General features: G+C 44.7%; 1 protein-coding gene across 1 annotated transcript; it reads left to right on the top strand.

Annotated features, from left to right (window-relative positions):
* Positions 1 to 15,957: 15,957 nt before the first annotated feature.
* Positions 15,958 to 25,047, top strand: bmp4 (bone morphogenetic protein 4). The gene is made up of 4 exons (XM_084569638.1): positions 15,958 to 16,220; positions 19,958 to 20,080; positions 20,725 to 21,089; positions 23,247 to 25,047. Exons 3-4 carry the CDS (start codon positions 20,732 to 20,734, stop codon positions 24,098 to 24,100), a joined length of 1,212 nt encoding a protein of 403 aa, XP_084425764.1. The 5' UTR covers positions 15,958 to 16,220; positions 19,958 to 20,080; positions 20,725 to 20,731; the 3' UTR covers positions 24,101 to 25,047.
* The last annotated feature ends 2,167 nt before the right edge of the window (positions 25,048 to 27,214 follow it).

Below are 27,214 nucleotides of genomic sequence, written 5' to 3'. Positions count from 1 at the left end.
ATAAATTAAGGGGAAGTAATTTCAAATATGGTAGGCATGACAGGCTAGACTCTCTGCTCATGTACTAAACAGTTTAGAGGCAAAAAGTTACATAAAATAAAAGAGAAACACTATTACGACTACTTTTAAAAAGCTCTCAGCTGTGCTGGAAAGTTCATGAGATCCGTATTTTTTTGTACACATAGATGGAACCCCTCAGCTTCCTTTCAAGTCTATAGCCAGACAAGAATATAAATATAGAAGTGCAAATTCATGGATTATGTTCAATATTTTTTATTTTTTAACACTGTATGGAAATGTTCATTGGGGTTGAAATAAAAAATTTAGACGAGTCGAGTTTAACGAGCCGGTGTCCAAATCTGTATGCGAGCACGTCTGGTTCGTGATTCTGTTTGTTATAAAACAGAGCAAAAACATGAGATATACGTGTAAAAACCTCACGCACAACTTTGTGTAATATGGCCACAGTATCTGGTGATGCTGAGCTACTCCTTCCTGGGTATTTTGGTCCGAGTCCTGTACACGTACACACAGGATCAAATACTGTAAATAACAGGGAATTTTCAAAATATGGTTTCTGAAAAGCCCCTGATTCTTCCTCTGATGTGGAGCCTGTCAACTGTCATTGTAATCCCCTGCCCTTTCCCTGCGTGGACATCTGTCATCTCCATGTTTATGCCGTTTATTTCATCACGTTAACTAACTCGAGGCTCTAAACGGCTCCTTATGTTAAACTAGAAAAGAAAAAAGAAAAAGAAGAGCGGAACAGCCGGGAAAGTCAGTGGAAACGCTTCACCGGAGAGAAAGAAGGATCGCCCACACCACAGCCATGCAGTAAATTGGTTCAGTGCAGGGAACCTGTGTTTGGGCAGGCGGTAAGCAAAACGGGGGAACATGAATTGATATCTCAGCGCATTTATCTTGATAAGAGCAGAGGATGTTGAGGCGTAATAGGAACAACATGGCTGGTAATGAGAGGAACAAGGCATGATGTAGGAGTAGACATGGATTACCAGCATTCCTCTTGATGGGGTTTTATGGAGGGGGGGAAAAAAGAAGAATAGAGCTCCCTCGTTTATTTGATTTTAGGAGCTGTGGTTAAAGGAGGAAAAAAAATAAAAAAAACGCTAGATAAATGCACGTTTCATCAGGGTTAAATATTTCCACCCTGCGAAAAAATGCCGGAAAGCAAACACAAGCCAGATTGTGGACTGGTGGTGGGACGATTGTGGGCATTTGTTTACGCGTTGCTGCGTATGTGTGTGCGTACGTGTGCCTTTGCAAATAAATACCGACCCTAACTACCCCACGGAGCCGGGCAGAGCAGGTGCTTCTGAAGCAATCGAAGCCTAATGTGGCTGTTTACCGAAGCTGCTGGCCGTGTTTTTACTCTGAAGAGGTCCGCAAATAAAATAAAGGAGAAAGGGCCGGTCAGAAGTGAAGGGCTGCGGTGGATTGTTTAAGCCCGGGGTGGACACATTCATCACTGGCAGGCTTTCTAAAAGGCTTCTGTGAAGGTGAAATATTTCTTCACTGCCTCTTCACATGCCAAAAAACTAAAAAATCTCCCACTGCTCTTTTACTTTTATGTTTTGATCCTCAAAATGATCTCCTGCTTTTTTTTTTCTGTTTCTACGTGCAAATCTTTTACCCCTCTTTCACCCTTTGGCATCATCCTTGCATCAGATATGACCAGGAAAAGAAAAAGTAGTGTGTGAGGTCAGACGGACACAGTGATGCAGCTCAGTGGCTCAGCGGTGTGTTTGCAGTTCCTGGTGTGAGGTTTAGTCAATCGCCTGTTGTATCCACAAAGAGAGCAGCTCCCTCGCATTTCTGGAATGACTCACATTTCTCCTCTCCCCCTGCGTCCTCTTTTTAATTATTGCCGATCCAGCTCCGAAAGACAAGATGTTTACCCCTCCTCCTCCTCCTCCTGCCTTTCCTCCCCTCCCCTCTGACTTGTCCTTTCTGCCGTGTCACCGTTGGAAACCGAGGTGAGATAAGAGAAACTAAATTCACCAAGCTGCGGCGAAGGATACACCCGGTCCCGTCCCGGCCGTCTGGACTGAATCTTTGTTGCTTTTAGATGCTATCTGCTCGTCATACTGCTTTGCAATAAAACAATAAAGTGGCGGGATCAAAGCAGGAGAAACCGTGTTATGCGAGCGGATTAAATAGGTTAAAACAAACTGAAGCTGTAAGATGAGACACGCTACAACAGCGGTGCCAAGTCTTTATTTCACAAACAAGATTAAAGGCCACTCGCTGAATTAAGCTTCCCATGACTCCACATGGCAGTGCTGGTATCTCTTTTTGAGATTTTACTCAAATACTTGGCTGAGATTGTCAGATTGGGAAGTTCAAGAGAAGAACCTAAAAGTTAAAAGAAGAAAATCTCTTATTCCTTACTGAGATTATCATCCAGGTTTATTCAATTCATGAAAACCATATTAAGTTTTACTTTTATTGTTTTTAGTCACCACTGACATTCAATAAGTAACTGCTAAAGTCTGGGAAGCGCAGTGACATGCAGTTAGGCCCAGAAATATTTGGATAGGGACACAGTCTTCATCGTGTGGACTCTTCATGCCACCGCATTTGGATTTGAAATGAAACAAGTGAGATGCAACGGAAGTGGCTCAAGCGTAACTGGACAAATCACCATGACCGTAAATAAACTGTTCATTTTCGACCCTTTGTTGTGTGATGCCTCGCCAGGCTTTTACTGCAACTGCCTTCAGTTGTTGCTTGTTTGTTCTGCCTTAAGTTTTGCCTTGAGCAAGTGAAATGCGTGCTCGTTCCGGTCAAGATCTGGTGACTGACTCGGCCATTTCTTCGCCTTAAACAACTCCTGGGTTGTTTTCGCATTATGACTTGGGTCAGTGCCCAAATATATATGGATCTAACTGCAGTTAAGTACCATTAAATCCATTATAATCCTGTGGACTGTGAGGGATTACAATAAAAGACAAAATATGTTTGGCTAATGGGACTGATTGCAATCGATACACTGGTGTTGCCGCATTCCAGTTTGAACAGTGTTGGCGCCTTGCATTAAATAAGGGTCAGTATGCATCAATCAAACTCAATCCAACATGAATAAGACGTCTTGCGTTTTAACAATCAGAATTAAGTTTGAACATCTACACTTCCATGACAAGTGGCAGCACAGTGGCACAGTGGTTAGCGCTGGTGCCTCACAGCAAGAAGGTCCTCGGTTTCTTACATGTTCTGTGTGGAGTTTGCATGCTCAGGACTGATCCTCCATCTGACCATGCTGCATAATGACAAATAAAACACTTTAAACAACTCATTTGTGTGAAACAAAAAGCAGAAACAAGTGGACATGTTTTGCAAAATGACCCAAATTGAAATTCATGAACTGTGCATAATTCCCTGACATCTGTAATCACAAGTAAAGCCTGCTCCTGTGGTACATAGCGTTATCCATCATCTGCCAAAGCTGTTAGTTCCTTCTCAAAACCGGTGGAATGCATCGTCTGTGGCAGGGGACGATTAGCTGTAATCTCACCTGCAGATTTATTCTCTGGGAGCTGAAAACAAGGCGACGGAAAGTAACTTAATACGTTAGCACATTATCCTTATCGCCTAAGACACGGTTAAATCACTGCCGTAATGGCTGCCACGTTTTCCTGGTTCACCAGCTTCATCCCTCTCTCTTCCTCCCTGCCCATCGCCTCCCCTCCTCTCACGCTGTGTCTCTCAGTTGTCGGGGCTTTTTCTTTTTTTTCTTTTTTTTCCACCTCTTTTTTCTTTTTTTCCTTGATTTCCTCCAGTCTGCCCCACGGAGACTGAGCCAGAGCACCTGCAAGTGCTCACTTTGAAAGATGTTGCAGGCTCAAGAATGCGCGCAGTAAACACACGAGAGCTGTATTTATAATAAATCAGCTTTATGGCCCTCTGATGGAGGTGATATCAGTGAAATTTATGCTGAGAGACCTCGCCGTCCTTAGCAAAACAGCTGCGAGATAGCACTACACCCCCACAACCACCACCACCTTCACCCCACCTTCCCGCCGACACCGCCCCACCTCACCCCACCCCACCCCACCCTTGTGACTACCCTGGTCTGACTGGGGTTAGAGAGCCCAACACAGTTCTCTCTCTATGTGGTGGGGCCTGTGGTCTCTGGAACGGTAAAGTCCAGACTGAAATAGAGTGTGGGCAGGGTGGCGGTAGTGGGTAGCTGTGTGTGTGTGTGTGTGTGTCTGTGGTTGTGTGTTAGTGCAGTCATGTGTGTATTTAATGTAGGCAGGGTTGCACAAATAGCTTAAGCTCGGCGGAAGAGACCGGAAGAGCGTCAGGGAGTTTTTAAGGTGGATCATCGCTCACTGATTCCAGACCCAGCGTTATCTCAGTGTTTCTGGGCGCGAATGTCGAGTTCACCCAACCTGACATTCCTCACGATCCTGCTTATCGTTCCCCGGCGAGCGAGCTGAAGCTAAAAGTGGGTTAAAAAGCTGTGCAATCGTAAAAAAGTTGGAAAAAGGAAAAGAAAAAAAACGTCGTCTCACCGGCCAGCCCAGATGGTTCCCGTCACCGCTAACAAGTGGACAGAAAAGAAATTTAAAAGCAGTGATGTCACAGCCGCGCCGGGGTTGTACGGTTTCACCTTACAGAGCCCATTCCCGTCATTCCACGATGAAAGGTGACCACCCGCCATTATTTGGTTTTCAACAGATGCAGGCAATAATAAGATTGGCCGAGCCCAGATGGTTAAAAGTGTTCTTAAAGCCTCTGAAATGCTGTGGCGTTACACATAATCAAGCTCCAAAATAAACCACGTAAACAGTGAATCTCTGTGTTTTCCTCTGATGTCATCTCCTGCTCGTCTTGCCAGGGAGGGTGCAGCGGCTTCTGTAAATGTTTGTTGTCCTTTTGTCAACATCTCCTCTCGAGGAGGCTGCATTCAGACGTGTTTGCTAATTTGGTATCGCGCCGAAACGGCACAAAGGTGGAGGAGCTAAATCTGGGAGTGACTCAGCCGAGGGTGCGTAATGCTGATTACACAGGGCGAGAGCGTTTCATCTCTGCCCCGAGAAGAAAAGGGGACACACTCGCTGCTGCCTTCCTTCAGCTGCCGCGGCTGAAGTGCTCAGACAGGCGACGGTGAAAGGCTGCAGTTGTACACAAAACCTCCAGGTGTGAGTGCCTCCAGCTAAACGAGTATAAGCAAGCAATTACAAGAAAAAGGTCACAGATTCTGTGTCCCTCAAAAGCCTCGGTGTAACTGAAACGTTTGACTAAAACGCAAGGGCGTGTTAGGGAGGAGGGAGGGAATGAAATGATTCAGGAGGTCTCGTGATCTGTTTGACACCAGACAAAGCATATAACTCTGATCTCATTCAGTGTGTCCTTCACAATGCAAGAAGAGAATCACAAGTTTTTTGTCTTCATCACAACGATCAGGTTTAACATTATAACCACCTGACTAATGCTAGGTAGGTCTCCCTTGTGCCTCCAGAGAATGGACACGGATATGTTAGTGGAGGCCTTTGGGTCTTGTGGGTTGAGGGGAGGGGCCTCTGTACATCTCTGTGCCCACAGATACTTGATCTGTTTGGGATCTAGTGAATTTGGAGGCCAGGTCAACACCGTGTGCTGTTTTTCATGTTTATTTTAGTTGTTCCTAAACCATTTTTGTGTGTGTGTGTGTCTGTGTCAGGCTGCATCTTGCTGGGGATGGCTGCTGCCATAAAGGAGTGTCATTGCTACAGGGTGGGGGTGCATGGTCTGGTCTAGGTGGGTGCTGCATGTCTAAGTAACATCCACACACCAATGCCAGGTCCAAAGGTTTCCCAGCAGAACATTGTATTGTCACAAGATGCTCAATGTTATTCCCCTCTCCTGGTCATAATGTTGTGGCCGATCTGTATACATTTAAATGCATAAACAATTTCTCCATGTCCGAACCATGCCGGTTTCTCCTTTTAAGTGAGGAACACAGACTACTGCCACCTGCTGATATTAAGAGTTATTTCCTTTCATGTAGTTTCTAGATGACCATTGGCTGTACTCTTTGTACAGCCAATGGTCCAAACATTTCTTCTTTCTCACCAGTAATTCTCGTGACCTCTGAGCGTGGTTGCCCCCTTTTCCCTCTTCGCCTTCTTTCCCTCCTCCTCCTCCTTCCCTCCTCTGTGTTCTCACCTGCTCTCCCCTGCTGCGATCCAGGCTCCTGGAGGGGAAACCGGAGGAGTAGCTCAGCAAATTTGGCAGCCAACCCAAAACCAACCACTGGCGTGTTTGAGGAGTTGCCATGGTGACCAGCAGGCTCCCACAGCAGAGATCAGACTTTTTTTTTTTACACCTACAGAGTAGAGAAAGCAGCTCGGGATGGAAGGTGTTGGCTGCGGGAACGACGAGGATGGAGGGAGGGAGTTTCAGTCACGTGCACGTTTCTTTCTTTCTTTTTTCTTTTTTTGATTTGCATGATTTGCAGCTGTGTTCTGTTTAAAATCAAATTTTGGATAATATGTTTATCTTTTTTTTTTCTTTTTTTTTTTAGATCCAGCTCCCGGATATCCACGCACGTATAAATAAACAGGACCTTTCAAATGAGCCCTCAGATACAATTTAAAGTGAGCCAAACCACCAAAGACAACAATATATGGAATAACACGGGCCCTTACGTCACCATTCTGGCTAATATCACTAAAACTGTGGCATTTTTATTTAGGTTTTTTATTTTCGTGAAAAGAATACAAGGTTTGCACGCATCAACGGAGACGTGGCATATTTGTGTTTCCCGGATGATAGAGGGATGTGTGCATAAACACATAGATTTTTCCAATGGAAGGAATGGCTTTGAATCTTTACGCTGAGAACGTAGTCGTATCATGTGGTGCTCTAACTCAGTGTGTGAGATCTCCAGCCGCAGCTCCCAAGTATGCCCTTGCAGCAGCTAAAAGAAAAAAAAATCACCACCAGTCTCAGTTCGTTTTTTGGAATCACCAAACTTTTGTTTATTTATTTATTTATTTACTTATTTATTTTATTGTCAGCGGAAAATTTGTGTCATGTCAGTCGGCCCCGGGGACCAGGGGTGAAGCGCGGGGAGGCGGAGAGGGGGGGAAATGTGGCTTCAGTTAACTGGATCCTCTGCCATGCCTCTGAAACTGCAACAGATAAATTCTTTCTCCCCCGTCGGCAGCTTTATTTTTGTTTAAACCGGCGTTTGTTTGTAGAGATCGGAGCATCTTTTGCAACACGACCGAACTCCCTCTCGTGTTCCAGCGTGCCGGCGTTGGAGGCTCTCCTCTCTGAAGCATGCCTCCTGATTTGACGTGGAAAGAGTGATATGACTAAGCGCGTACTTTTAAGAGCTGCCCAGCGGTCAACAACTTGGGTTACGTCCGGCCTCGTTTAACTTAAGTCCACTGAAAGTCTGAAGACTAGTAAAACTATCATGAGCATGGGCACAGATAGTTAGACCCATAAATACTCTATTTATTCCTGTTTGGGTAAGGTTTACTAAGGCCACAGAGTCTAGATGAGCTGTTTTATTAATTATTACCCCTTTTCAAGCCTTACCATTGATCAGGATGACCTTTTGTCTCAACATAGTATTGGGAATCAAGCCTCCAAAGTCTGCATATATGTGTCCTCGCGCTCGTACTTGTGCAGCACGTTGTGCTAGCGTGTCTGCATGAGTGTATGTGGGGTAAACTGTATCCCACCCCTGAACTTCAGCTCTCAAATCAAGGCCCTGAAAGTAAACACTGCACTGCCAGATGATCTTGTTTATCAAATCTGCAATTGCACTCATAGAGCAAAATGACCTACAATTACAGGCCCAGCTAGAAATTAAGTTTTCAGTCAGCCATCCAGAAAAAGATCATAGGATATCCTACAAAAGGGAATTCTTCAGTAGCCCTTCCCTTCTCCCCAGTACCTTTTCTCTCCCCCCCAGAACTCCACATCTGCTAACATGCCCTTTGGAATAATGCAGTCCTAAATCTATGTGAAAGGATTTATACAACTTCATGGCACACTGACACATTGCGGTTGAGGATATGTCATGGTCATATTTGTAGAATTTCCTCCTCAAACAACCACAACAGGCTGATACTTCCAAGTATGAGAGCTTTGTTGCTGCCGGCTTCGCCAAGATATTCCGACCACTCCTAAAACGTCAGCCATTCCAGCAGAAGCAATTACATGCCGCTGCCCCCAAAGCAATGTTGAGAGGTTCTCTCTTTCAAGTCTGTAAAATTCCCTCCTTTAAGAGGTCACGTGGTGGCTGGGTGGAACCTGGAGGCGGCTCTGCTCCAGCATAAGTGCATGGCACAAACATGCAACATGTTGGTTCCCACAGAGAGATCGGAAGCAGGAGCAGCAGATCCCAAAACCTGGGTTACGGCATTCCTGGATCCCTGAGCTGTGCGGTGACCTAATCGCCCGGCCACCTTCTGCTTCATGCCAAATCCCAAGCAGCAGGCCAGACACCCCTGAGAGTAACATCCGACTGCACTATAAAATATTACGTCAGGAGTGAGTCATTGGATACTGAGCCTAGCTTAGAACAGCTTTACACACTCACAAACACAGGAGTTTTACTCAGACTGGATTAAGCTGATGAATAAACCACATCATTGAAAGGAAACTTGTCATCTCTGGCAACCACACAAATCAGTCTGTACTGTTACAGTACGTGTATTGAACATCATCAAATACCAAATGCCATTTTTTCTCACATAAGAAAAGGGTTAAATGCACAAAAGTACGCTTGTGTAAAGATAATCTATGTCTCAGCAAATGCATTCACACACACCTATAACAAATAACCACCGACTGCATTTGAACGAACAAAATTTTGCTGCATTGATGCAAAATTAGTGCTTTATGATGTGAGAAACACACATCCTGACACCTTCAAGTCAGCCACGAGTATTCTTCTGCATCCAGCTGTTGTTCAGGGCTGACATTACAAACAAATTCACTTTGACAAATATGCAAGCTGCGCACCCCGAGTTTGATAAACACAAAAGTCTCACCCAATAAATCAAATCTTGCTGCTTTTATTAGTGTTTTGACGTATCAGTCAAGCACATAATAAGTCAACGAGCTGTCTGCGCAGCTTGTGTTGCAAACCAAGGCCATGGCAGTTGACCAGTAGTCCACTAAACACTTTCACTTGTAAAATATATAATTAAAATCTTGGTTGCATTTTTGGTAACCATCAACTAATCAACTGTTTGCTAACAACCTGCAGTCCTGCCAAGCTTTGCACGTGCCAAATCGGTGAATATGGGACTCTAGTAAGATCGACACCTGGAAGTTGGTGTCGCCAAAAGCACATCAGAAGTCTCCCAACTGGATTGGACTGTGTTTATTTGCTGAGAAGCGAGCTGCAATCACGAGAATTTCTGGGCAACTTGCTTACAGTTGTAGCCCCAAGTAGCAGATGGTGGTGGCGGCTCCTGCCAAAAATCTCAGCGGAGGCGAGGCCGACAGCGTTGCTATGGCCGCTGCAGTGGGTTAAGTGAGAGCGGCCTAACTAGACGCTGTCACATTGCATCGAAACATTTGGTTTTTGCATAACAATACCACCAGTAACCGCCAGTAATCAGATGGTTGCAGTTTGTCAGTTCAGCAGCTTTGGATACAAATGCATTTTTTTCTGTAGGTGCAGAATAAGCAGAATAAAGAGCAATGGCACGGGAACGTCTCGGCGGCTAGATGAACAGCTACCCATGCAGATCAGAACCAGAAAACGGCCTTATCTTGAGAGTCTCTGAGAGTGATCTGGGCAATTTGCACTCAATCATTCATTTTCTGTAACTGCTTGCCCTCTTGAGGGTGGTGGGGAGGGGTTGGCTGGAGAATATCCCAGCTGAGGGCGAGAGGCGGGGTACACCCTGAACAGGTCGGCAGTCTTTCACAGGGCTAACACAGAGAGACAGACAACCGTACTCACACCTACGGCCAATTTAGAGTCACCAATTAACCTAACAAGCATGTCTTTGGACGGTGGGAGGAAGCTGGAGTACCCGGAGAGAACCCACGCAGACACAGGGAGAAACTCCACAGAGAAAGGCACCAGTCGGCCGATGGATTCGAACCCAGATCCCAGAACCTCTTTGCTGTGAGCTAACCACCACACCACTGTGCCACCTGGGCGATTTGCAGCCATACTGACACTGTCTATCAGCCAGGCATGTCTAAGACTATATTCAGATGCTCACAGATGGTCTCCAACAGTGACAGTCACCGACAGAAAGCCAGATACTGTGTTTGACCCCTTTGTTTTATCCCTTAGTCTGGGCTTTGCCCCAGTGGAGAAACCGCCCATGGTAGCTGAGCATTACTTCTTGAACCAAGTGCACATAATTAAATAACTTTCCCATTCCCTCTACCTCTTTTTTTTTTTTTTTTTTTTAAAGTGATCTGCCTCTGGTATCATTGGAAACCTCAGAGAAATCTTTAGCAACAGTAAACAGGCCAAAGCAGGATGGCAGAATCCCGTTGAAAGCAAAAGAAAAGAAAGAAGATAGAAAAGAAAGAAAGATCAAATTCAATATTTTGCAACTTTTGATTTTCTACCCCATATCCGTCCGTTTCTTTTTCTCTTTTTCAACACTCTGCTCGCTCAGTGTTCGCCCACACAGGGATGTTAGCATATTCCGACTGCTTGGAATTCCTTCCTGCCGTCTCGGGAGCACACACTGCATTTTACAACTTGTTGGGCTCTTTCAAGTTTTATTTGAAAGTATGTAATTACATTCTTGAAGGAATAACAGGTCCCCGGGAATGATTTACATGCTGTATTAAATGTCATGGTCGGAGAGAAGACACTGTTGACACCCTCCTCGTTGCTCGGGGGGGAGGGCTTCTTGACAGTTTTGAATAGGCCGATGGAGATGCGGTGAAAATATAACATAGAGGAGTGGTAGCTTTGGAAACGAGGGTCAAGACTTTCCCTGTGGAGCACCTATGTGAAGCTTTGTGCTGATGTCAAGCTGATGTGGAAAACGTGTTTGTGCAAATTGGGAACATTTTGGAAGACATCTCGGTACACTGTATCTGTCAACTGCACAACAAGTTCTTCAATTAGGTTCTATTTTGGTCAATTTCCATCTGTTCAAGTCTAATCTATTTTTCTCTCGAGCTCCAGATCATAACACTTCTTCTCGAGGTTCTCTATCACCGAGCAGTGCCACCGCCGGGGCATTTATTTGGCCGCCTCTTAGCTCGGCCTCTTAGGGACCGTGGCGTGGGCGAAGTCAATTCCCCCCTCTCAGATTAAAGGAGTATCTTCAAGTGCCAATCCAAATGGTGATAAAAAAGCTTTTTATTCCATTGAGAAAGTTTCTCGGTGTAACCCCCCAGAGTCCCCTGCATCAGGCGTTGCTCCACTCCAGGCTGCGTCTGGACAGTGTTGAAGCCCAAGTGTGTCTCCCTGCACCCTGACAGAGGGAGAGGAAGGTTTAAAAAGCCCCCCCGCCCCCCCTCTGCTGCTCACTTGACCAGCTTCCTTTGATAACATCTGGCAGGGGCAGGTTTGCGCCGGTGACAGCAGGAGATGGACTGACATGAAAGCCCTGTCACTCACAACTCATTCGACAGTCCCTGCCTCAATCTCATGCACTGGAGTGTCACTGATGATCTCTCTTTCTAATGGGTCTGATGATATTCTCCAGCGAGAGTGTTATATGAGATGGTGGCTTGGCATGGCCGCTTTCCATTGTGAACACAAATCCCCTCTCACTGTTAAAATAACCGAGGCTGCCGATACTCTCTTTGCTACATCAGAGTTTCTTTTTTTTTTCCCCGGACTGCAGAACGGGAACCAAGAAAATCTGCAACTTTCAACCTAAACATTCTTTGTAAAAGGAAACTGCACGAGTGTTTATCTAAGCTGTGATTTCTGTTGAAGGAGATGGTCCGGAAAACCTATCTTCGCTCTGGAAAAGGGGGGGCTGCGAGCAGTTCGGTCTGGGGGCAAAAAGCAAAAAAGTTTCAACACAGCTCCCCCGGAAAAGCTCAGACCAGTTCAACATCCATCCCTCTCCATTTTCCTTCTGTTTACTTCTAGGTTCATGAGTTTACATGCCAATTCCATTACAGGGATTAAAATAGTTTGTCCAATCCATCCTCAAACTCTGCTTCCCTTGTCCTTCTCCCTCCCTTAACCCCTCACACCACTTACAGACATTCAGGTCCCAGGGCTGGGTTAAGGGATTACAGGACAAGCATGCTGCAGCCGGAGCACCCAGAGAAACACGAGGCAGCTGTGTTGAAGAATGTTCCAATGAGAAATCCAAGCATTAGTGAAAGCTGAGGTTTGATCAATGGCCGTGGCGCGTGTCTGCACTAGTGAACACTTCACAGGGCGTCTGAAGGAGAAGAAAGAGAGAACGAAGGTGTGTTATGACATCGGGCTCGGGGTCTAGGTTGCTGGGTCACCTTTGAGCTGCTGCTGATTAAGGGCTGGCGTTCACAGGTGAGCGGCTCCGAGCAGGATTTAGTGACACGGGCGCAGAGGTGAAATCACCCCACTCTCCCAGATAGTGTCAAAGCAGCTAAGCACCGCTGACCTCTACCCCAAATGGCCAAAGGCAAATGTCAGAAGATAAGTGAGCTCCGAGACTGCTCAGTGTACTCAAAGGAAAGGTAATAGCAGGTGAACTCACTTTTAAAACAAATTATATTATAGAAAAAAAATGACTATGAAGATGTAAGATGCATGAAATCGTTTAAATCAAAACTTCTAGGATTTTTTTTTTTTTCACAGAGTCCCAGACTGTGGAGTCAGAGGTTCATACCGTAAGTAGTGAAATAAGTCGGTCACTCGCTGCCTTTGGGTCTAAGCTACCCACAGTTGGTAATCTCCTTCGGAACTGAGGGGGCTCAAAGAGGCTAAGCCTGGTCAACACCTAGGAAGGGACGTCCACAGCCTAGTTAGTTAAAAAGACCTCAAACCTCCTTTCTAGAAGAACCTCAGCAAGACTCTCAAATCTGTGACGTGATTCCGATTAAAAGTTTTCCACCTGTATTGCCATACAAACAGCACACAGAGAAAAAGTTGCGAGTATTTCAACGAGCAACGGACCCCTCAATGGGAAACGTATTTAAATGTGTAAATATAAACAATTTCAAGCCCTAAACGGAACGCAATCAGACTGATTTCTAACCCTAACCCTAACCCTTTTGCTATAATTTAAGTAGGATTACACTAATTATTTATTTAAGATAGTGTGAAGTACTATCTCATATAACCTCATGGAATCTGTACAAAGGGTGAGCCAATCAGTGTCGTGTGATGGCTATTCTTGCCCAGCCTTTATGTGTGTATCACCTCCATCACATCGGGTGACGTGTGCATGAACTGTTTGTCTGTTTCTACGAATGTTCCTTTTTTTCCATCACCAGTGCATGCACAGCACAGGTGGGTCTTTATCTTTTTTTTTTCCATAACATTTTTGTTGTTGTTGTTTGTTTGTTTTTATGACCACCGTCTTTTAAGCTTATCTGATGTGTTGCATCTTTTTGGTGTAATGCTGGTACGGTCTTGTCTCGGCTGACTCGCCTACAGAGGTTACGTGCATCCTGACGTAATGCTGCAATCTCAGGGATCTCAGTAATCTCGCCGAAAGTTTCTATTGCAACACGTGGCATTGTTCAGTTGTTGTTACTTCACCTTGAAACAGACGGAAGCTTATATGTCACCTGCAGAAGTTGGTGCACATGCTCCAGAGCCTTCAGCAGTGCTCAATAAACAACTGTAGCCTTTGCAATCTTACAAAATCATGCAGCGAGGCTGGCCAAAATCAATGCTTGATGCCTTTTTAATGCACTCGTGCAATATCGGGCCATCAGCGAGATTAATGCGAGTCATTAGAACTTAAAAGTGAAATACTTGAAACGCGGCCCTCAAAAGGAAACCTGCAAGTCTGACCAAGAATTCAATGTGTGTGACAAGGACACAAATGGTTTTTAGCAGTGTGCTGAAATGAGAAACAGCTTGCGTTCCAGCATCAAGAATCATCGGTAAGTGGCCTGAGTCACAAAGCCACACACATAAATGCACAGATGCATATACTCACAACATGTCAGTTTCCTACCTGCAGTAAAAAGCTAAATGGGGGGGGGGGGGAGGACTCTGCATCCAAATCTTGTCAGGTTGACTCAAGAGATGACTCAGTCACTAAAAGTCACGAAAATTAACGCTCTGCTGTAGACGGGGCCCTGGCGCAAATAATGCGTAATTGTAGGAGAGTGTTATAGCGACAGTATCCCAGATCTCGGAATCTGTGTAAAAAGAACTATATGTTGTTAATCAACTTCACCACAAAACACACACAAAAAAATAAATTTCTTCTTGGCATGGGTGTGACTCCAAGAAGAAAACCAGAATGCTCCTAAGCCAACTGAAACATGCTCTAGTTTCATGGATTAAACCGAATAAAGTTTACAGTGTGGGGTTCCACAGGGCGACGCCCTGGGGTTCTTACTTTTTTAAGAGATTGACAGAGTATATATCTTCCGCTTTGCATAATTGCTTAATGATATTTGCTAATAGTGTGGCTGTCTATTTAATCAACTCATAAATGTAATGTGTCTTTTCTTTTTTATTTCAGTCCTTTAGGCGTCACAATATTACATTACGTTTGACCTGTGGGAGAAAATGATCAACAGAGCAGCAATCCATTTCCCGAAGTCAATAAAAAAAGGGTGCTGAAGTGTGTGGAATTGAAACAGGCAAAAATTACAAGTCTACAAAAAACTGCAGTGGTTGTTTTAAAATAGTTCAATGCTTTTGGCTGTCAGAAATAAATAGAAGCAGAAACTTTTCAGTTATGGTGAGGGAAAACAGATTTTATGTTTTTTTGCAGAGCAATGCTCTCCAGCACTAATTGTTACATCTGAGAAATATTTTGGAAGCGTGAAGCATATTGAAGCTTTAATAAATGTAAATGTAAATGATTTTGATGTGCATGTGTGATTGTCTGCATTTTTCAGGATGTGACATTTCTGATTTATTATCATTGAATGATCTGACCAGAGTACATATGTGAGAGCTTTCAAAAGGAGCAGCCCAGTGGAGTTTCTAATAAAATCGCAGCGGTTTCGCAGCTCCACATGTACAATGGGAGTCGTTCCAAAAATATTCGGGCATACTGGTTCCCTGGGGGCTTAGGGGGTCCCGCAAGAGGGCCCGCAGGACCTCTCTTTAAACTTCATGGTACATGAGAAGATAAGATGAAGCCGTGGCTATTAACTCTACGCTAAATCCAAACAACAATAATCTTATCAAATGGGGTTCAGAGGGAAACTGCCTTTCAAAAGGTATATCATAACACCACTATGATCATGGTATTATCCTAGACAAAGCAGACTTTCATATGGTGAGAAATACAATTTTTGCTTTTTTAGAAAACAATCCTTTATTTCTATATTGTTGTTTCTAAGATTTATGACTTTGGCTTTAATTCTGGCATGGTGTTTGGTGATTTGATTATCATTTCTCATTACATTTTCATTTTCTACTACCCAAATCTGAAAGTTGGGCTACCTTAACTGCGTAAAACCACTCAAATTCTCTACAGACCAGTTGTTTACTTCAGCAGGTACATGGGTCTTTTTTATTTAGAGTACCATGTTACCGTGCAACAACCAGTTTACCGTCTTAATCCCTGCATTTAAATGCATATTGCGATTATTGAGCGTGTGACCCGTCGGCTGGCATTCACAGTCAAATCACACAAGTTAAATGAAAAAGAGAAGGAGGAGAAAAAAAAAAAAACACAGCGCGCAACGAGCTGTCTTTATTTAAAGTGGAGGAGGAGAGAAGGGGGGTTATCCAAGGTGTTTGAGACAGATGAGGGAGGTGGGGGTCAGGGAGGGGAGGGAGGAGGAGGAGGCTGGGAGGGTAAATTGGGCGGATACATAAAAACTGCAAGGGGCCATAGATGCTGGATCATTTGGAAAGCCTGCCCGTCCTGCGCACCGCCCGCCCTTACGAACCGTTCTGGAGACGGATAGGAAACCGAGCTGCAGAGCCAAAGCGCCGGCCACGACTCCCTTCTTGTCCGCTTAGAGGTGCTGATAAAGGATTAATGAGCCAAAAAGGCACCCAACTTCTCCTTTAAGGCTCATTTCGGCGTTTTTTTTTCTTTTTCGCGTTACGCCTGGACAGCCTTACACCTTCCCTTTCATATTCACTTCATTCGAGGATACCTGTACCCCTACTGATGGTAAGCGTTCATCAACTGACACATTCACACATCTAAGAGACTGAGCTGGAGCTTTTAGAGTCTGAACTTTTTAAATAGCACAGGAGGGATTCTCGTTGACATTTTGTGACTTTAACTTTTGGTCCGGGGTGTTCGTGCGCTTTTTTTAAAGACTGCACTGAGAGTTCAACAGCATTTCTCGGTAGAAATAAACAAGAATACAAGCACATAAGCTCTTACTGTGGGTTTTATTCACAGAAACCGAGCTGATGGAAATTTTAAAAATGCATTTCGGTCAAGCACGCAACAGGTTAAAGCCTTTTGTGCCCGAGACTTGAGCAATGACAAACCAAGATAGTGAGGTCATTTCCAAACAGAGCGTCCGATTTCCTCGCTCTTCCTTCACATCGGCACACTTACGATATTTTTGTTAAGGAGGTTTGTAACTTTTCCCGAAGTCTGACACAGATTTTGTGCGCTTAGACGCCCACCTATGTGCATCCAGGTATGCGTAATAATGAAAGAAGGGTCCGAATTTTGAGTCACAACGGGGGGTTAAAAAAAACAAACCAAAAAAATATTTCTCAAACTATTTTTAACTCCAGTCAGTTTCAGTTTCACGCATCGATTTTCCGCACTAACCCATGCGTGATCGCGCCAGTTTGTTGAGCTAATTTCCTTCCAGGTGACCAGTGCCTATCCAAGATATTACAGCATGGCGTAGAGTTACAGGCGTGAATCCGGTTTATAATTGTAGCACATTGTAACACAAGGACTCTCATGTTTTCACCTGTTCGCAACAAGTCATTATAAAGCGAAATTGTGTCATTTAATCCAGTGAAGGTGCGGCAGAGAAAACATTTTGCGGCCTGCGGGCGCATGGCGTCCTTGGCACACAGTTTTCTTTTTGCAGATTTCTCTTCCCCTGCTGTAGTGGAGGGAAACAGGGATTTATTTTATAGCTGCAAAGATGTGCACGTATTTGTTTTACAAATAAATAAATAAATCAGCTTCATCATCTGGCAAAGAGAGCTTTAATTTATTTGACTCGTTTCAGAAAAAAAAGGCTGGCTCAGGTGTTCACTTCTTGCTGATGCCAAATATGTTTTCTATTTGTAACATTATACACAATAAAACCTCATAGAAATCAGAAGGCACTTAACCCGGTACTTTTGATTTATTTGGATTTAACCACTTGAAAAAGAGAAATCAATCTCACTGACTGTTAATGTTTTAATCTACAGCTGTTCTCTGGAAGAATATAAGTCCCCAGACCTTTGCTGTTCATCTAAAAGAGCAAAAGCAGCCCTAGAAATGTTCTCTTTTTTTTAAAGACAAGTATCAAAGTTTGCTGGTTTATTGTCCTTTCCTCCCTCAAACCACTGCAGCTCTTTGCAACTGCAGGCCATTATTTGGAGAGCCCAGCTGTGTATAAAGGAATAGTATGACTAACCAGAAAGAAAGACACGTCTAGAGCCTATACCGTGTAACGCTAATTGCAGGCATCTGAAATGATGAAATCAGGCCGTGGATCTGTTCCGTTGTAACCTGCTGCCCTCCTCCTCCTCCCCGTCCTCCCTCATTCCCATCTTTCCTCCCACCATCATTGTTAAATTCCTCAATAAACACATCTGAAGAGCCATGTGCATAGTCTGATCACATTATCTCTGGTCAGAGGGAGACGGAGAGAGAAGGAGAGCGAGAGAGAGAGAGAGAGAGAGAGAGGCCAAGGGGGATCGAGCAAAGCCAAGGGCAGTTGACTGCTGCGGCCTAATTGCACCCTGGTCTGCATTTGTTGTTGCAAGGAGTGTTTAGTTTAAACGTCTTCTGTGTGTGTGTGAAACTCCTTTAAACATTTCACGATCTGAGACTTGCACCTCGCCCGAGTTTGACCCAGAGGAGGATTTACGAAAAAAAATGATTGAAAAGGAGCTAAATTTGGACGCAGAGTCAAAATCACCTCTGGTGAAAACAAGCCAGCAGGCACAAACGCATGGACTTTTTCCAGAGTTGAAAGTTACTCCCTGTCTGCCTTACATCTTCTTTCATCATCATCACACCACTTTGGGTGTCTGTCTGTTTTAGCCTGCAGCTTTGTCAGTGGCTGGTTACAGTTACAAGATGTTCTGTATGGTCAGTGTTTTTGAGTGCTATGAATCCCTGTAATCATGGGAGAGGCCCTCTCTGTACAATGAACGTTTGTTGTCGGGGATGTGCACACACACACACACACAGACTCACACACACACGTTTACCCCCCCACCCACCCCATGGGTAATAGAGCTGATCATGTTCTGAACCCTCCTCTCTCTCTTCTTCGCCACAGTTCTCACGAAACATACGAGCGGTGGCACACACACACACACACACACACATACCCGGGCACGCATGCAGCCTCACACACACACCGTTTAGCTCATGCACACGCGTGTTGCACATTGCCCTTTCTTCACACACACTGGATCTAGTGTCATGACCGAGAACGGAGGGTCAGTCAGAGGTCAAAGTCTAATGCTGTTAGGATAGAGATCCTTGATTGCACGTACAGTGAGCCATGCAGGGGCCGAGATAATCGCACAGATACGAAGCCAGGCATGCACACCCTGAAAATCTCACAAGCTGTACGACCCACTAACACACACACACACAAAAACAGTCCTGTTAATATGCATTCTCAGTGTGTAGTAATGTCTGGATGTCCTCCAATGGAACAAGCTCCAAGTGATGACCAAAGACCCACGTTGCTGCTGCAGTTTAAATGTCTGTTTAATGGTGCCGTTGTTGTGGTCACTCGAAAACTCAGTAATTTTACGAGTGTGATTCAGCAGCATTTAACACTTCCAATGATGTGTAAAAAACTGAATCATTAGAGCCATATTACTGTGCTTGTTAAACCTGACTAAGGATGACTGTTAAAGTCTGTGAATAATCTTTTTTTTTGTTTTTTGTTTTTTAAAGGGCTATTTTTATTTGGAGACGCTGCTCCTAAAAGTTCCATATTTTACTGAGGTGGTCTTACGGGGCGCATTCTAATAAAATCCTCTCGTTGCGGTGGTTTCATCAAATTAGGGAGCCAAAAAATAAAAAATAAAAGTGCTCTCAAACGTCTCTCCTGGTGATGACGCTGAAGTCAAAGTACAGAAGGCCTGTCATCAGCGTCACTTCAATCTGTGTGAGAGCTCAAGTGGGAGAGCGTCACCAGGAGACCCTCTGAGATGGATTTATTTAGTTCCTTCGGTTGCTGGCAGCTATAAAGGCCAAGTGAGTTCACTTGGAGACAGTTTTTGTAAGCAAACAGGCCTCTTGTTTTGGATATAGATTTTACCACTCCTCATCCAAGTCATTCTATCTGCTCTTTAGTCTGTGTGTGTTTTAATTTGAACCAGGCAATTTAACTGTTAATGCAAAGAGTAAGAATGATCTTTGTAAACAGGTTTCTGGAATACATATAATAACTGAATGTGGTGTATTTTCTGTCTGAGGTGAGCGTAAGGCGTTAGGGATCTGCTGTCTGTGTTGCGGCACATACCTCCTTACATTCCAGTTACAGCAAATAGCTAGCTTACCCATGAGCCAAAATGATAAGCCTTAAAGAGACACCCGGTCTCTCTCTTATCCATATACACACTCGAGCTGACACAGATATACACACACATTCCCGTGCGCTTCTCTTTAGGTAAATACCATGTAACAGCCTCAAGTGTTTTGCTGCCGCGTACAGTTTATAATTTCCTTCTGTTTTCAACTGTATCTTTCAGGAACAGGGTCACTCCAACGTTCTCCTGCAGCCGCCCAGCACCACCTAACATTTCCTGGAAGAACGTGTCCATTGCCTGCTCCCAACAAACATGGACTGTTTTCCCATGCTTTATTTTCTGTCGGTAAGTGAGTGCCGTTTCAATTTGTGGCATGTGACAACGTCGGTGCATCTTGCACCGCCGTCTCCTCCTCTGCGCCTGCTGAATCACCCATTCTGTGTGGCATTCGCCCAGTCTTGAACCGATGGTTTCTATGGGGTGCTGGGCAAGGCGGGTGCATGAGGAAGAGGCTTTTCTTTTTTAAATGTGTGGCGTTTAAAGTCCCAGCTTTGCCCCATGGCTTGTTGGAGCAGACTGCGAGGGACCGAGGCTCCTTATCGAGTTAAGAATTTGCTCTGACCCCAGGGCTGCCTCTTTTATTTGTCTAATCATAGTGGAGGAGACGAGGGGGGAAGGGAGGGAGCGAGGAGGAATGGCCCTCAGATTCCATTCAAAAAAGATGGGTTCTTGAAACAGCTGTTTACCTTTGGAGGATGTCGCCAAAGATAAACTGCAAGTGGTCTATCTGATCGAGGACTTCTTTACTGTAAACAAGGCAGACTCAACCATTGAAACTAATTAGTCTGCTCCTATAGTGGGAGCAGTTAGACTGAAAGAGAGTGAACATGAAGTTTTGCTGCTGGTTAAAATGTAAATGTGCAAAATAGTAGAAAGTTTTCTTCCCGTCTGCTCAGTTCCTAATCTGTTCTATCTACTGTTCCCACCAGAGACATCATGATTCCTGGTAATCGAATGCTGATGGTCATTTTAATATGCCAAGTCCTGCTGGGAGAGAGCAACCATGCTAGTCTGATACCTGAAGAAGGGAAAAAGAAAGTACCTGGCCTGCAGGGTCGTTCGGCCGCTCAGAGCCATGAACTGTTGCGGGACTTTGAGGCCACGCTGCTGCACATGTTCGGCCTCAAGAGGCGGCCGCGGCCCAGTCGCTCCGCCACCGTGCCTCGCTACCTGCTGGACCTCTACCGGCTTCAGTCGGGGGAGGCTGAGGAGGCCGGAGCGCACGACATCGCCTTTGAGTACCCGGAGAGGTCAGCCAGCCGGGCCAACACTGTGAGGGGCTTCCACCATGAAGGTAAGAGGAAACGGGAGATGTTTGCATCGTTTGAAGTAGAAAGGGACAAAAAAGAGAAAGGAGGGAGAGTAGGAAGACGATGAATGCAAATGTCAGCACAAAAAAAACATTGCACCATTCTCGCCAGCATTCCAACGATTTTGGTAGTAGAGCTGCGCACTAGCATGGGCGAGGATTGCTAAGTATTCAGTGTAAAAAAAAACATTTCCTACATCCCTTGAAACATGATTGTAAGGGTACTCCACCCATCTCACCATAACCAAGGAATCTAAGGATGTGGTCACCAAACACTATCCACAGAGGGGCAAAAAAATCTGCTAGACAATCTCTCAAGAGCCTAATTTGACGAAGCTGTTTGGTTAGCAGCTGAAGGAAAAGCATACCTCCATATTACAGACTTACACTTCTCACCCCACCCAGCAGAACATGGCTTAAAAAAGCCTGTTCTTGGCCTGGAATTGGAGTGTCCTCGTCGCTCATGTCTCCAGTTTATGTGGAGGGCTCTTTTAGAAGGACCTTCCTCAACGTGCAATTATCTTTAATGCTACTCTGCAGTCTTCTAAATAAAGCCCCTACTGCCAACAATGTGGGTGCTGAGAGTAGACACTGCAGCTCTCTGGGGAGATGGAAAATCAGTCTCAGAAGCTGGTGTGATAGAAAGAGTGGAGACGGAAGAATGGCTTCTGTTAACAGTTTTAGCAACAAATGCAGTTTTAACTAGCGAAATTCCTGACTGATCTGTTGAACATAAATCGAATTTGGAAATAATTTGACACTGGTACATGCTGGAGAACAAGACTCTGGATTACCAGCAGAGGAAAAAGTACCAAGAAGAATTGATTGTGTGGCAGAACTAAGAAAAGCAGGAGACGCCCTTAGGGGGGGAGGAGTGAAGGAGGACGGAAGGAGTCGGCCGTAATGGGGCTTGTCAAACACACAGCTAGCGGTAGCACGCGCCGGCGCACCGTACGCTAACGCGGCAGCAAACCGAGGCTAGCGGGGAAGAAAGAGCACCGCCGCTGGAGGAGGAACGTCTGCCCTGTGATGCAATGTGTACTCTATGTGCACACTTGTGTGATTGTGCATTTGTACTCCTCTCTACGAGCATTTGCCCTCCTTCCCCTTTGCTAAACTATGTTAATAACACGCTTTGAAGCCTTTCGAGTGGGAGTGCTTGCTTTCACGGAGGCACCATTGTGCGATAGTGTGACTCAGTTCACTGATTTGTCCAAAACACGGGGAGGTATTACAGCCCGCGGCGGATGGACAGTTAGGAGAGAAGACGTGTTTACAGGAAAGGTTAAGCGTTAAAGCGCTCATCTTAAATCCAGCGAGAAAGATGGCGATTTTAGTCGACCGGCTGCAACAGGTGGCTTCTCAGACGGAAAATCAGCCAGGACGGAGTCCATGAGAAGGTGCATGCGTGCACACTTCAAATTATGAATAAACTTTGGTTAGGATTTCAGTTCATTGCATTCCATCGCAATACCTTCTGTCCCACGGGCTTCGGATAAATGCGATTCTACTGTATTGTCTGACTCCTTAATGATTATTCATGATGAAAATGATAAATGTCTTAAGTGAGCAAACTGCAGAGCTAATCAAAAACACAGCAGGTTTTAATAATGAGAACCACCTGGGTAAGATTAGGGCCTGGGTGTGAAATAACAGGGGTGGATTGAGCAGGAAAATAGTAGACACAACATTCCTTTCCCCAACAATGGTGATCTTGCCAGAAATCTGCAGACTGTGCGTGGAACAGGGAGCCTCCACTGTGTTTATACTGTAGCTGTGGTACGTTAATCACCACCCTCCTTGTAATGCATGTTTCTGCAAAGTGCTCAGAGAAAGGCATTGAGAGAAGGGCAGGATAATCCTTAAAGATAGATACGGAAGCGTGGACGATATATACTTATATTCTTGAAAACCCTAGAGGCCTCGAACACTGCACATTCTTTGGAATCAATTAAGCCTTGTTAAGTGTGTGGAAGGATTTATGTGTACACATGAGTGAGAGATATCTCCCAACGCTATTTTAATATCCAAGCATTTTTGAATTGATAAGATGTTCAGCTTAAGCAACCTTGTTTTGTGTTTCCTTCCGAAACACTGCGTTACTTTTTCCGCATTCTGAACTTCTCTCTTGCCCATTTTCAGAGCACATGGAAAGGGTTCATGAGGTGGATGATGGAGAACGTATGCCCCTCCGCTTCCTCTTCAACCTCAGCAGCATTCCAGAGGACGAGCTGCTGTCATCTGCAGAACTGAGGCTCTACCGTCACCAGATTGACGAGGCCATCGCCGACGCCTTTTCGGACGACCAGGGGCTTCACCGGATAAACGTGTACGAGGTGCTGAAACCCCCTCGGCCTGGGCAGCTGATCACGCAGCTCCTGGACACGCGGCTCGTGCGCCACAACGCGTCACGCTGGGAGAGCTTCGACGTCAGCCCTGCCGTGCTGCGCTGGACTCGGGAGCGCCTGCCCAACCACGGACTGGCCGTGGAGGTCCTGCACCTCAACCAGACTCCGCGTCACCAGGGCCGCCACGTCCGCATTAGCCGTTCGCTACACCAAGAGCCCGGCGAGGACTGGGAGCAGCTACGCCCTCTCCTGGTTACCTTTGGCCACGACGGGAAGGGTCACCCGCTGACCCGCCGGACCAAGCGCAGCCCCAAACAGCGGGGTCGCAAACGCAACCGCAACTGCCGGCGCCACGCGCTGTACGTGGACTTCAGCGACGTGGGCTGGAATGACTGGATAGTGGCGCCACCTGGTTACCAGGCCTATTACTGCCACGGGGAATGCCCCTTTCCCCTGGCAGATCATCTGAACTCAACCAACCACGCCATTGTTCAGACACTGGTGAACTCTGTGAACAACAACATTCCCAAGGCCTGCTGCGTGCCAACAGAGCTCAGCGCCATCTCCATGCTCTACCTAGACGAACATGACAAGGTGGTCCTAAAAAACTACCAGGAAATGGTAGTGGAGGGCTGCGGCTGCCGCTAACACACGAACTCGCTAACACTTGGACTTGGACTGGCGACTCGGACGCTCAGATCAAATCAGAAGGTCTTTACTCCCAAAAAAATGTTCACTTGGACCCTTATTTATAACGTTTATGAGGTGTATGTTTGTCTCACTTTTTTTTTTTGTTTTGTTTCTTTGACAATATGATCATATATTTTGACAAAATATATATATTTATATCTACATATTAAAAAATAAATTGAGTCCTTATTTTAAACATAAAAAAGCTGTACAACTTTTCATAATGTAGATTGTATACGTTTTTTTTTTATTGATAAAAACACTCTAAAAAGTAAAGTTTATATTTATTGCATTCATATTATATACAGAAAAAATAATTAAAAAAAAACAACAACGACATGAACTGCTTCCAGTAACACATTCAGTCGTATCATGAGATGCACCCTTTGTGTATTTGCATAAATTACAGCACTGCGTGAAGTTGTCACTGATTTAAAAAAGAAAAAAGGAGAAAAGAATCAGTTGGAATAATCTGAAACTGTACATTGGGCTTTAATTAATAATCCGTTTACATTAATACCAGTCTGATTATATTGATAAGGCCTTGAATCAACCATATTGTAAAATACCAGTATGACGACATGCATTAAGGAGTTTTAAAAATAAAAGGTGACGACAAATCTCACAAACTTTGGATTTAAAGATAAGCCAGTCATATTAATTGTGTTCAAACCACTTTTTACTTAAAGAAAGAGACGAGCAGAGTGTTCTGCCTTTTCCAAATAAAAAAAAAGTTTGGTTTATTATCTGATCTTACACTTCATCAAAGGAAGAGTGGTTTATTATTATTTTTTCTACTGTGTAGTTTTGTCTTTTCTCGGCAGCGTAGTATAATTTTTAATAACAAGCCTTCACAGAAGTGGTATGCCATTTCAAAGCTATAAGGCCTTTGGGTTAGGGCCTTATTGTTCTCAAATTTCACTTTTATGTCAATTAGGCTTACATGTTGGTGGTTGGATACTCGCTAATCCAATTGCAGTCGGGGTGGGTTGCTCAGCCCGGCTGTGTGAGAGTGATTCTATTGTTCCTGACGTCCCCACATCGGGGGCATGATTGTGGCTGATGCGTCCTGCCCTCACACAAGGCGGCTGAGTCCTCAGAAGAATCAAAGGTTAGACGCTCTGTCTCCTGCCTTTGTCTTCGGCGGCTCATGCCGGCAGAGCAAAGACGCCTGTCTCCAACCTGTGCCCCATCACACAATAGGCTTCTACATCACTTATTTACAAGCTGACGGCTGGCCCAAATTATATGATAATGTTTAGAGAGGGCGACTCCTTTGAACTGCCGGGGGACGTTGGCTGCTCATTGTCTCGCAGAGAGCGGCCTGCACATCATCTGAACCCGTCATCAGCCACGGGACCTATTAAATATGATGAAGTTGCTTTTTTTGGTTTATAGGATCTAAAAGAAAACTTTTTCTTGAACTTAACCAGGAAAATTCTCAACTGGTAAATAGTTTTTTAGTAAATCAGGGATGACATTCACTTCATGTGACAAGTCGGACAAGTTTGTTAGTTTTTTCCTACCAGAGCGTGTGCAGCGGGCCCTCAGGCCCACTAATTGCCGTCGGACTTCTCTTTGATGCCTGCATATCAGCATCAAAAAGGGTTGACTCCGAGAGGAGGGGAAGACACAGAAGAATTTCATTTTGAAGTGGCTGAAGGCAGAGAAACAGGGCCGCCGCGGGAGGCTGCGAGGTACGGGCCTGCATTTCAGCAGCTCGACAGCGCAATTACCACATTTCAGTCGATCTCCTCCTCCTAAAGTTGAGATAACATCAGGTAGTTGTTGTCTTGCCTGTTCATTATCCCACTACCCTACACAATTGAAGGATGCGTATTTATTAGAACAGGCCAGAGAGAGTCTTTGAGTCTTTAGATCGGCATGGCAGTGGAGAACCTTGAGCCTACAGCCGTATCTTTCCTCGAGTCCCAAAAGCGCCACCAGCCATCTGAAAAACTACAGGAACACCATAAAAAATGAGTGTGTGTGTGTGAAAGAAGGTTAAGATGGGTGGGGTGGGGGGGGTCAATTACAGAATGAGTCCTTAAAAAGAGATTGAGGGCTTTGTCATTCCTATGTGACGTGCCACTCAGTCTCCTGTAAGCACCCGTTCTCACGCAATTACAGGTGAGTCATTATGCAGCAGGTCTATTGACACTGCTCCGACTAATTGACTGGGAGAAGTCTTCAAAAAGCTTTTTATTTAGACGTTCCACCGTAAAGTGAGCCAAGTGTTTACAGACAGTAAACCTCCCCGCAGGAACAAAAGGAAGATGATCCCCGCTTGCGTCGCCTTGTTTTAGTGGGAGCACTTCGTAACCTCTGACGAAGTGGGCCTGTGTGGCTTTCGGGTGAGTCGTGTGACTGGGAACAGCAGTCTCAACTGAAAACTAGAGAAGAAAACGACCTTTAAAACGTCCTTTAAATCTCTGAGAGGTTTGAAGAAAAATGAAAGTACTGAAAGGAAAATAATTAAACCATATTATGAAACGTGTGGTGACTTGAAATGTTTTACAGCGTATGACCTTTAAAGCTGCCACTTTCATTTTACATTTCTGAATTTAGTCGTGCTAAATGACTGCCTTCATCCAGTCTATTGACACTGTTTTCACACCAGTAAGCAGTAATGCGCTACACTGCTAACATTTTCTTTCTTTAAGTGTCTGGCAATTATTTTTTTAGGTAATTGCATCAAATATAAAAAAGAACAAGGCGTTACCTTTAAATAGCACGCTATGTTTAAAAAAAAACCTCTTAAAATTATAAAGAAAAATCACATAAATCACAAGAGCAACCAATGTTATTTATCCTGTTGTCTTGATTAAACTACTTAAATAACTATAGTTTACATATGCAAATACACTTAAAAATGCCATGGCCTTCCATTCACACTAAACTCTTTAGTGTTTGGAGCGAGTGACTAAATTTGTGCCACAGTGGCTCGTGGTGTACAAGCGCACAAGTTCTCTAAAAGTCGCCTTCATTTCCTGTCAGAGAACTTAACAAAAGCACATAAAAGAATTAAAATAATAATTCCAAAACACCTGTTTCCCGTTCAGCTAAATCAAA

This window comes from Chelon labrosus (assembly GCF_963514085.1).
Source record: "Chelon labrosus genome assembly, chromosome: 20".
Classification (NCBI taxonomy): Eukaryota; Metazoa; Chordata; class Actinopteri; order Mugiliformes; family Mugilidae; genus Chelon; species Chelon labrosus.
Note: the sequence above shows the minus strand (reverse complement) of the source record. Positions and strands in the feature narration are given on the sequence as shown.

Coding starts and splice junctions, on each gene's coding strand:
- bmp4 (XM_084569638.1), top strand. CDS start 20,732: ATGATTCCTGGTAATCGAATGCTGATGGTCATTTTAATATGCCAAGTC. Junction 21,090..23,246: donor GAGGGGCTTCCACCATGAAG/GTAAGAGGAAAC, acceptor GCCCATTTTCAG/AGCACATGGAAAGGGTTCAT.